Source organism: Ranitomeya imitator, chromosome 5 (assembly GCF_032444005.1).
Source record: "Ranitomeya imitator isolate aRanImi1 chromosome 5, aRanImi1.pri, whole genome shotgun sequence".
Taxonomy (NCBI): domain Eukaryota; kingdom Metazoa; phylum Chordata; class Amphibia; order Anura; family Dendrobatidae; genus Ranitomeya; species Ranitomeya imitator.
Window position 1 is genome coordinate 60332235 of NC_091286.1, and position 12150 is coordinate 60344384.

General features: G+C 37.4%; 1 protein-coding gene across 4 annotated transcripts in view; it reads left to right on the top strand.

Annotated features, from left to right (window-relative positions):
* Positions 1-10900, top strand: part of MEIS1 (Meis homeobox 1) — a 217087-nt gene extending 206187 nt beyond the window's left edge. Inside the window, exons 10-13 of one of the 4 annotated variants that reach the window (XM_069768726.1) lie at positions 4884-4942; positions 6540-6629; positions 6869-6964; positions 9670-10900. In XM_069768726.1, coding sequence (XP_069624827.1) covers positions 4884-4942; positions 6540-6629; positions 6869-6927 — 208 coding nt within the window. In that variant the 3' untranslated portion in view covers positions 6928-6964; positions 9670-10900. Of the gene's footprint in view, positions 1-4883; positions 5024-6539; positions 6630-6868; positions 6965-9669 lie in introns of all 4 variants that reach the window. The other 3 variants (XM_069768725.1, XM_069768724.1, XM_069768723.1) reach the window with 3 other exon arrangements.
* The last annotated feature ends 1250 nt before the right edge of the window (positions 10901-12150 follow it).

A 12150-nucleotide genomic window follows, 5' to 3' on the forward strand; every position in this document is an offset into this window, starting at 1 on the left:
AAATAAACTGATTGTGCATGCTCTCAGAATAGGGAAAATTGAATAATAGGCTTATCTTCCAAGAGAACAAAATGATTGGACCTGTTGAAATCCAACTGTCTGATTCTTCTTTCCCTTGACATCTGCGAGTGGGCAAAGTACACATTTTATGGTTAGCGAGTCCTCCCAAAATTATCATGTTTATCTGATTTTAATCTAACGTGTTTAGCTGGTGAGAGACCATTATAGTTATAATATATGCGTTATGATATATGTGACCCAATAAAACATGCTCAGTATAGTATATATACAATATTTAGCAGTAGTATCTTGCACTGGCTTTGACCGAGTGTCCATGTATTATTCTGCTGGCCACAATCTGTATTATTTTCGATGTTGGTATCATCTTTGTGTATACAGAATTGAATATAACTGAACAGCTGCATGGAAATAAAGTATGAAGATCATAAAGATAATTAGTTGTTTCGCTGCAATAAAAGCTAAAACATTTTTATGTAATGACATTTAATTAAGGGAAAGCTGTGGTAGCAGTTTTAAAGAATTTTTAAGGCAAATGATACTTGTTTGAAAGTGTTCTGCACATTAAGTAATTAGCATTAGAGTGTAATTTACACAGTTCTGTTCTATTGGAAACTCTGGCTTCTTTGGAATAAATGCAGAATAATATTAAAAATGATCAGTATGTCTTAAATCTTTCTGTATTGGTGGATTTTCTCTTGTAGGATGAAACTATTTCAACAATTTGTGATATCATCTAGGGCACTTTAGAGTTTATTTACCTTTCCCAGGGGTATAGCTAAAGGGGGTGCAGATAAATACTTGCCCCTGAACTTAAATTCTTTCATATACATGTATATGGGGGCTTCTTGACTCTTTCTAGACAGATGATTTTAATACAGACCAAAAATGGGAGTTTTACTAAAAATGCCCAAAACTTTCATTTCCAGGGAAGATAAGTCACTGCCAAACATGTAAGGCAGCAGTTTTCTCTCCTCTCCCTATAGAAAACACATGAACCAAGCTTATATGCAAAGCTTGGCCAAGGCTGAATGGAAACTATCAAAGGTGCCCAAAAGGCACCATAAATCCCCACCGGTATTATAAATTACACACACATCAAGTCTAGAGCTCTGTTATAGATTTTGTACTGCGGCACATGAGCTTCAATTTATATCTCTCTGCCCTTTCCATGTTTCCTATGTCATAATATACCCTTACTAGTTGACAGAACATTGAGCTTCTAATTTTTGCTCCTTTAGGCTGAATTTCTAAAACTGCAAAGGACACGCTAAGGAAACTGTTGGGTGATACCTAGACTTTTTACAGAATGTAGGGCCCATGTTATTAGTGCTTCATATATTGTCAAAATTGCTTTGTGCTGTTTCTTGTCCCTAAAGTCCCCCCAACCCAGACCAGGAGGATCCAGTGTTTCGTAATATTCTCATAACAACCATTGTATGACTGAAGGACTAAATGGAATCAGCCACATTAACTTAGGCTATGTTCACATGTCCAGTTGTCATCCGTTAGAATAGATCCAGCAAGTCTGTTGAGAAAAAATGTGTGCAGACATACATTTGTTGGCCGATTTCAACTGGATCTGTTTCTTTAACATTGGAGTCTATGGAAGACAGATCTGTTAAATAGCCATCCGTTTTTCTTCCTTTTGAAACTGATCCAATTAGCAAACAACGGATCCTTTTTAAATGAAAGACAAATGGAGAGATATTTAATGGATCCGTTTTCAATAGACTTTTGTCTTTCAGTCTTTTATAGCTGGAGAAGAGTTGTGTCTGCAAAAAATTGTTACCAACACATTCCTGTTGGATCCGTTCTTACGGATGATTACTGGACATGTACACATTGCCTGGCATATAAAGTAAGGTTATCTGCTTAGAGCCCTACTGCTCATTATAAAGGGCTAACAGGCCAACCTGAATTGCCGACCTTGTCTTTCTAATACACATTCTCTTAATTTTTATGTTATATTATATGTATATTCCTGTTTGTATTAAAGATTTCAAATATATTATTCAGCTTTATCAATTTAATTCAGTGTTATAGTAATAAAATGATTTTATATCGAAAAACTTTTCGGGGACATCTGTCTACCTGCTCTACGCAAAAATGAAGGTCACCAAAAATAGTATTTTTTTGCCTTCGAATGTTATCACATGAGTTTTGCTGTAAAGGATTACAGCTCTTGAAGCTTCACTAATCGCCCAGAGGTTAGATTGTCTTATGGAGGAGCATTCATGTGTTATAGCGAACAGGCTGTAGCTTGTAATGTGGTCTGCACAGGTATTCTTCATCTTTTAACTGCTGATGTATTGTCCACCCTAATAATAGCTTAAGGTGCATAGGTTAGGACATTTTTGGGTGAGCTCTGAAAGAGGTGGTCTCTGGCTAGATTAGATAGATAGATTGATAGATAGATAAATGGATAGATAGATTTATTTTGTTATTTTACTCACTTATATTGCACCATTAAATAAGTGCTTAACAACACACTTCTTCATTATTGTTCCCATCGGGGCTCACAATGTAAATTCCCTTTCAGTATGGCTTTGCAGTGTGGGAGGAAACCAGAGAACTTGGAGGAAACTCATGCAAACAAGGGGAGAACATGCAAACTCCTTGCAGATGTTGCCTTTGGTGGAATTTGAATTAAGGATCTCAGCACTGCAAAGCAATAGTGCTATGGGCAGCATGGTGGCTCAGTGATTAGCACTGGTGCTTTTCAGCACAGAAGTCCTGGTTTCAAATCCCACCAAAGGACAAAATCTACAAGGAGTTTGCATGTTGTCCCCCTGTTTGTGTGTTTTTCTTCCGCGTGCTTCGGTTTCTTTCTACACTCCAAAAACATACTGATAAGGGATTTAGTCCCAGTAGGAATAGTGATGATGATGTTTAATGCAAATTTTTTTGGTTCGTATGACCACATAATGGCCACATGCGCTATGGCAACTCAGCCAAATTTGTAGATCATTTGGTCCATTGTTTAGAGCAACAACTGGTGTTGCAAAGTGAAGCTTTCTATTACAAAAAGCATAAAGATGAGGGGAGAGGTCAGAGGCCATTTTGGAAACAAACAGCTGGACCAGTTTATTTAAGCAGATATGAGGATGGGATGCTGACCTCAGTTTGACTTCTTTTGGGAGGGGCAAGAATGCCATTTTATGACTAGAGAGAAAGAAAAGTTTAGTTCTTCTCTCTTGAAAGCAGCCTTAAGGCAAAAAAAAGAGAAATTGATGTTTTACACACAAAGTTGAGCTAAAAAATCCACATTTTTTATGGTTGCTAAAAAAGAAAGTAACTGAGGAGTAAGGAAAAAAAAAACAATAAAAGCACAACAAACATTTGTAATAATTAATACATTTTGTCAATAAAAAAGAATTCCTTCTTCTTCAAAGTACTCTAGAATAATAGCTAAAATGTTTTAATTTGCCATGTCTAATGAATGAGAGTTAACAGAAAAAGACAGTTGAACCAAATGCAAAGTTCTGTGGAACTCCGGCTAGGGAACAATGGCAAGTGGACCTCAGTCTGATGAGGCCACGGGAAAGTGTTTATGCACAGACCTCCTGCTAGGAAAGGTATTCAGAAATTTGTGTATATCACAAAGGGAGGGATACATGCTCTCTAAAGTGAAGGTTAAAGAGGCTTTCCCTAACAATAGGTTTGTTTATTTCTTTTTTATTAACACTACTTTTATGACATTTAATATTGAAAGAAACTGTTGCCAGTGTAACCTACCAAAAATTCATTAAATAATGTTTAATTGGACAATCAAGAAAGACAGTTGATGAGGGGGGTTTATTTCCCAAGTTATCCCAGCATCTTTGCTTGATGAAGGTTATTAAAACAGAATAAAGAGGAATTATATAACTACATACTCCCCGTGTGCTCATATTTTAATTTAATTTTTGTGTTTACAGTGTTGTATTATCCTGATGCAATAAAGTTTCACATTTGGGGAATCTGCACATGTCGTTGGTGATAATATATTTTGAGTTAACACTAATTGACTAGGAAAAAAGATGCAAAACATAAATATTACTTTTCTACGCACATCGAATATAAAAAAAAATAGTATATGCTAATGAGCCAAGACTGAAAACACATTAGTTGATAAATGACTTTAATTTTAGATGGTCAATGAATGGTCTTATATTTTTTGACCTTTCGTGATTTCTGAAGAAAACCGGATTATAGGAGCAAATGGTCTATGGCATTGACCTTGTTCTGACCCCACTCTTTGAATAAACCAAAGGAAAAAAAAATAGTCTCTATAAGCTGAATGCCTTGTTCTGAACTCCCCAGCAGCGTGAGCAAATGGTGATAAAACTCCAGACGTTCTCTCATTTGATGGTATACTGCCATCACACAGTTCATTATCTTAATAGTGGGCATTAAAATAGAATTAAACTCTTAAGAAAAAAAAAAGAAGGGATTTTAATAAAAGTTGACAATTAGTCACAAAACAAAAGATATGGATAGGCCTGCTCGGATTATTGTATTAGGCTTCACTCTTCTATGAGATTTGTGTTTTTTCTCCCTGTAGAGTTGCAACTGGAATGGTACACATATTGTTTTTCAGCAAACCTGGCTAATTCCCTCATGTAGAGCTTAAATGGAAAAGTCCGACTGTGGTAAAAGCTGACAAACATAAATCAACTCAGAAGCCCCAGCTTGTACTCTGGAAGGTCAGAAGGGGTTACATGGGCTTCTGACTGCTTCACCCAGCATGTAAAACATCTGACTAAACTACATCAGCTTTGCTCTTTGTAATGGTCAGAACCCCAACATTATATTGTAGACGGAACTTTTAATAATTTGTAACAAACCTCAATAACCATATTGTGTTTTGTTGCCTTTTCTAGGTTTATAAATGCTAGAAGAAGAATAGTCCAACCTATGATAGACCAGTCCAATCGAGCAGGCAAGTCTTCAATAGTAACTGTTTTCAAGTCACGCAGGCGAAAACCATCCTCAAGCCATTCACCGGGAGGTCCAGTACCTGGTAAATAAATAAAATGCCGGGAGTTAGAAAAAAAAAAAAGGAAAAATAAAAAAGTACATGAATTGGATCTTTTCTTTAGACTATTGTTACATATTTTTATTTTTTGTATTAGTTTTTCTCCTCAGCTATACTTTCTGCTACTTTGACCACTGGTGCATGGCTTGGTGTGGAATTGCTGTAAACTTTATTACCTGTCAAAAGGGTAACAGGGTCAGTATCCCTTATGGGACTCAGTAAAGTTCAAAGACATTCAATGTGGTAGTTTTTTTTTAGACCTTAACAACCTTCAGACGTGTAACTTTAAAGTCAGCTTGTTGTGTTCAACTAAAAAATGCGTTACCATTCAAGAAAACATCTATATCTCATACTAAGTTTCTTTGGGAATTCTAAATCGGTTATTACTTACTGTATGTTGGATACTCTTGATTCCAGTCAAGGGATATCAACATTACCCAAATACCAGCATGCTAAATATCGGCATGCTGGTTGAGAAAAATGGTGGTGGACTTCTTTCTTAACTAAGTGTCTAGTTTTCTAAGCACTAGGTGCAATATGCTAACATGGGTTATTTAGATGAAACTGAAAAATTATATTAATGGGTTGGTATGAAACAGAGATTCATTTTAATCCCAAATCCCTATCTATTTGATGTCATAATCTAATCTTTTCTCTAATACGCATTAATTCAAAATTCCCTATCCTACCCTAACTACACTATCTAACCACTTTTTTCTCTACTTCCTCTTTTCCCAGCATGCACTGGGATACTCAAACAAAGCGTCATCAGGGGCAAGAGGCTGCTGTCAATGCCACAACCTCTGCCCCCTCCCTGAAATAAAGCATCATTGGTGACCTCCATTTCAGCTGCTGGGCTAGACCCTGCTCTATTGAGTATTCAGACATATGCTCAGTAAATTTGTCACTGTGTGATTTGCACAGTGGCAGTGCCCTCTTTTGCCAGCTCTGATCAGAAGTAATGTGTCGGCAGGAGATCGGATTGTCAGTGTATGTTGTAAGAGTACTTAGCTTTCAGAGACCACTGATGCCCCAGCAAGTGACGTAAACAGAGACAAGAATCAACCGAGCGTACATTGGAATTGGCAACTGACGAAAGCTCAGTAGAGCAGAGACTAGCCAACCACTGAATTGGAGGTGACTGATGACGCTCTGTTACAGGGAGGGGCAGAAGCTACGGCAGTGATGATAGCATCTACCCCTGATGACGCTTCGTTTGAGTATCCCAGCATGCACGGGGATTCTCAAACGAAGCTTCATAAAAGAGGATGTAGAAAAAAAATAAAGCAGTTAGATATTGTAGTGAGGGAACTTTAGGAAATTTTTAATTAAAATGTGTAAGAAAAAAGATTAGATTATGATATCAAATAGGCATTTAGGATTAAAATTAATTTGTGATTTTGTTTACTCCTTTAATCTTTATGTTGATGTTTTTTGGAAGATGATAATTTGTGAAATTAATATATATACTCTATTATAACAATTGCATTATACATTTCAGTAAGTCAAGGAACACCTTATAACCCCGATGGACAACCAATGAGTGGTTTTGTAATGGATGGTCAGCAACACATGGGAATCAGAGCGCCAGGTAACATTTTCTTTTTGTAATTTTGACTTATTTATACAAAGACGTAAATGTTTAGTTTGAGCTTTTTATTTAATCTCTTGCTGTATCTTTACCTTTCTTGCGAATCATAACGTGGCTACAATCTGGGTGCTTTACTTTATCTTGATTTCTTTTGGGTTTGTTTTCGTCATGGGATCTTTGGTTTCTCTGTTTACTTCTCTGATCTCCTGGCATCTTCTTGGATTTTATCTCCCTTTTAGGACCTATGAGTGGAATGGGCATGAATATGGGCATGGAGGGGCAATGGCACTACATGTAACCATCAACTAGTTAACCAATGGCAAAGCAAGGGGGAAGTAAGTACAACAGGGGGCAACAAATGTTCTGTCTACTTTGCTCAAGGAGTTGTTTTTATATTTTTGTGCACTGTGGATTTTCTTCATTTGTGTTCTCCTTGCCCATAGCTCCATGCTTGTTCATTCCTTTTCCAACCCCCCCCCCAAAAAAAAAAATTATGGGTATCCTCTTTCATCTCTTACTGATTTTGTTTCATTCATCTACTGCATTTATTGTACATTTACTCTTGTGTTGTTGTTATTATACAATACTGACCACATGACTAAACAAGAAATAGGCAGTAGGTGGGGGAGGGGGTTTCCATGGCAACAGACTGATTTGCAAAATGTAAGCAGTCTGCAGCAGTGCAAGGAAAGGAAAGAGCATGTCCCCAAAGTGTCATAAATCTGTCTAACCACAGTTGATGCATGAGTTACACTTCTTCCCTAACCTGCAAGACACGAATATGCAAACATGGACTTTTTGATCTTCATCTTTCGGGGGAAAAAAAATAAAATCCTAGCACTATTTAAGATCCCACACAGGAAAAACTTTGAATTTCCACTTTGCCTCTCTTTGTCCTTCCTGTATAATAGGATTACGTGTGGAAAAGGGAAAGTAAAAGAATACAAAATAGAGGTGTGCACAGCAGGTTCTGCAGCTTTGCCTGGGCTAATTGACTATATCCAAATTAAGTATGCCATCACTTGCAGTGTGACAAATGGATTTGACTCATTCAGTATACAAAAATAGAGATCATTAATGCAATCTTCAGCTGCAGGCCTAGTGAAGCCTAGAGAGAGAAAAAAACGGACCACAATCTCGCTTTGTATTTTTTTTTTTTCATTTTTAGCAGCAAAAATATTATTCTCTCTAAAGGAATGTAGCAGAAGGGTTCAGAGTCAGACCCATTCTGATTTTCGTTTTTTGTTTAGTATAGAACGACTGCTGTGGTCCCTTCCTAATTGTGATTCTGATGCTACCCAGAATTCCAAATTACATATCAGGCTCAGAAACAAACTGCCTAGGAAGGCACCAGCCTCCCGCTCACACATCATGAACATTTCCAGCTTAGTTAATCTAAATATTGTTTCTTAATTTCTGGGTCAATTAAATTTAAATGATGTATGCTATGCTTCATAACCAATTAAATTAATAGGATATTATGAAAAATATCATCACTTTTGATTAAAGAGCAGCGGATATGGTACATTTTCTGAGCAATTTTTCTGAGTTTAGTTAAAAAAAAAGAAAAGGGGAAAAAAAGAGCGTTCCTTTAGGCTAGATTAAGCAGCCTTTCATTGCTGGAGCTCTGAGACCTGAATCCAAGGTGTTCACGCTGCAACATTACTTAGAACTAAAGCCAATTGAACCTACTTAGAAATAGCGTTATGCCTTTCACCCTTGATGATTATGGAGCTTATAGCTCTCTGAGACAATACACCTGTCAGTTTTCATCAACTATAGCAAACCATGCAGAAGACAGAGGCCCTCGGAAAGCAGGGGGGCTATTGTTTTACGTTCCGTTTCCTCATTGTTCTCAAATTTAGTGAAAGCTTGACTGAGTTTGTAGTCTGATTTATTTTAAACGTTCATGATCACAAGGAAGGAATTAATTGCTAACAGTTATTGATTTCTTGCATGTATGAAGGACAAAAAATGTCTCCCATTTAACAGCTAGTCTTAACGAATTCTATTTTATGACAATGTTTTACTAAACAACTACTGTCTTTTTATACTTTCTAGCAATAGTCATAGCTAGACTTCTCTTCTTTTTTTAATGGCCTTCGGCTTGATCTTGAGCCAAGGCGACTTGAAGGATGAAAGCTCTGTAGGAAGATTGATCTTGTGCTTGTCTAGATTGGTCCACCATGGTCTTTTCCGAAGTTATCTTGATAGTATCAAGCCATTGGTTTGCTGGTCTTCCTCTTTGCCTTGTTCCTTCTATTGTTCTGACCATGATGTCCTTCTCCAGTGATTGCTCTCTTTGAATGATGTGTCCAAAGTAGGCAAGTCATAGCTTAATGTTCCTTGCTTCAAATGAGATGTCTGGCTTGATTTGTTCCAAAATTAATTTGGTTGTTCTTCTTGCCATCCATATTGACTGCATCCTTCTACAGCACTGCATTTCGAAGGTGTTGATTCCTCTCTGTCTTGTTTATGTATAGTCCAGGTTTTGCATATGTATGTTAGCACAGAGAAAAGAAAAACATTCAAAAGGCTTTCCATAACTAGAAAGGCTTCAAAAGGCTTTTTTAAACCAAAGTTTTTCTTCACCTTGGACAAAAGTTTAGCTTACCTCCCTAGCCTTGTATCTAAATACCCAAAATAGGGCAGACTGGCTTGTTGGCACCCACATCACTCAACTTTGGAGGAAAACATATCTTATCATTACTGGTGAACACAGACAGAAGAGGGTACCTGTGCAATAACAAAATATGGGCCCTTTGCAATAGCTTATAAAAAGCAAAGTTCCTCCTTTTTTGGAGGTGGACATGGCCCCTTTACCACTTGGGAACCTGTGCTGCTGCACAGGTTGCACCAATGATTTGCCCACCCATGCGTACTATATTCTCTCCCGAATTATGTAGTAAGGTACTACTGTATGCAAAGCCTAAAGGATCCTCCTACTTTGCCAAAATTTTCACCATGAAGTTCACTATATATATGTGCTACTTACCCTTGGAGTTTGGGGGCAATAACTCATTTTACATATCTTCCTCAGGACTGCAAGGTATGCCAGGGAATTACATATCTTCGACTGGTCCGATGGGTATGAGTATGGGACAGCCAAGTTATCCTCCATCGCAGATGCCCTTACACCATGCTCAGCTGCGTCATGGGCCGTCTGTGCATACCTACATTCCTGGACACCATCACCACCCAGCGATGATGATGCACGGGGGACCACATCACCCTGGAATGCCGATGTCAGCACCTAGCCCCTCAGTACTTAATACAGGAGATCCAACGATGAGTGGGCATGTAATGGACATCCATGCTCAGTAATTTAAGGGAATATATGTTGTCTGCAATGAAAAAAAAAAAATGTCACGTACTCTGTTTCTGCCACGATGGTGGTGTTCCACTCTTGGAGTCCATGACCGTTTTGACACAGGGACGTCCAAAAAAAAGCAGACACAAGATGCTGAAATCAAGTTTGGGGACACAATAAATACATATATAAGACATTAAGAGAACAAAGAGTGAAATATTGTAAATGATATTATACTGTTAACCATATTATGTTGTTTCTTATAGATTTTTTTAAAAAAATGTGAAATTTTTCCACACTATGTGTGTTGTTTCCATAGCTCTTCACTTCCTCCAGAAGCCTCCTTACTTAAAGAAAATAAAGCCTTACAGTTACCCTGCAGATGACAGAAAGTCCTCATTTGCAGGTCATTTTTAAAGCATTAAAATAAGTATGTCAGGCAGAAGATTTTTTTCTTCGATACAAGGATTTCAGCCATGCGCTCTTTCACTGCAGCTTTGTCTCTCAATTTTTTTTTTGTCTCCCTGTTTCTTTCTCTTTAGCCTGGGGCTTGAATTTGCATGTCTAATTCATTTACTCACCATATTTGAATTGGCCTGAACAGATGTAAATCGGGAAGGATGGGAAAACTGCAGTCATCAACAATGATTAATCAGCTGTTGCAGGCAGTGTCTTAAGGAGACTGGTAGGATGAGGCATGGAAACCAAAAGGCAATGTGTATGGAGCATAATTGTCACAACAGAGCATCAGTGTCCCCATTCAGCAGCGACAACAACCAATCTGTGCATAACTTCCTGTGTCATACAACGCAAAAGCAAGAACTGTAGATGATTTATTTTTAATACATTGACTTTCTTTCTCAGCAAGGCATCAGTCAAGCATACATTTTCCATAGTCCCATCATGGAACATTTAATGTAAACATTGTAAATAAATTTTGTGCAAAAAGGACTGGAAAAAATAACTGTATTGTTGCAATTTTTTTGTATAAACAGAAGATTGGTATGAGTTGGAATGCAGATTAATTTACTAGGTGGAATAAGCTAATTATATTTCTTTTTTTGTGCTAAAACAAAATGCTTGTCAAGATTTATTTATTCTAAAAACCCCACAAAACTCTAATAGTGGAATATAATAAGATTCATGTTAACGTAGTTGCTAAAGGTATACAAATTGCTATTTAATTTGTGACTTTGAGTGCAATCGCTTTAAAACTGAGGCTAGGGTTCGATGACAGTAAAAGAAAAATCTTTCAGACAGGCAAATTTTCTCATATCTGTGTGCAGTCTGCATGCAATCCATTTTTTTTACTCATCAGCTATTAATCATTTACAAGACCACTTACAGTTTAAGTATTTATTAAAATCGGATGCTATATTGTGGCTCTGTATGGCATCCGATTTTTTTTTTTCTCACATTCATAGACTTGAATGGGTGAGTTTCATCAGATTTTCAGAGGAAAGTCGTGCATGCTGCTATTGTTTTCACATGCAGATTCAGTCAGTGAAAAAAGTCATTCATCTGCACTTCCCCTTAGAATAACATTGGTTTGAGTGCAGTACCTTTTTTTTAATGGATAGCACTTGGACCAAAAATATGGAGTGCATGACCCCCTAAACAGAGCAATGATCATAGGCATTCTTGTGGGCCCCAAAAGTTTGGACACACCTTCTCATTTAAAGATTTTTCATGACTATGAAAATTGTACATTTACACTGAAGGCATCAAAACTATGAATTAACACATGTGAAATTATATACTTAACAAAAAAGTGTGAAACAACTAAAATTATGTCCTATAGTCTAGGTTCTTCAAAGTAGCCACATTTTGCTTTGATTATTATTATTATTATTATTATACATTTTTATAGCGCCATTTATTCCATGGCGCTTTACATGTGAATACGAGGCAAATATAGACAAATACATTAAACATGAGCAGATAACAGACACACGGGTACATAAGGAGGGAGGACCCTGCCCGCGAGGGCTCACAGTCTGCAGGGGAGGGGTGATGAAACATTAGGAGAGGGTAGGGCAGGTTGCGCGGCGGTTCAGTAACTTCAGGATCACTTCAGGATGACTGCTTTGCACACTCTTGGCATTCTCTTGACGAGCTTCAAGAGGTAGTCACTGGGAATGGTCTTCCAACAATCTTGAAGGAGTTCCCAGAGATGCTTAGCACTTGTTGGCCCTTTTGGCTTCACTTTGC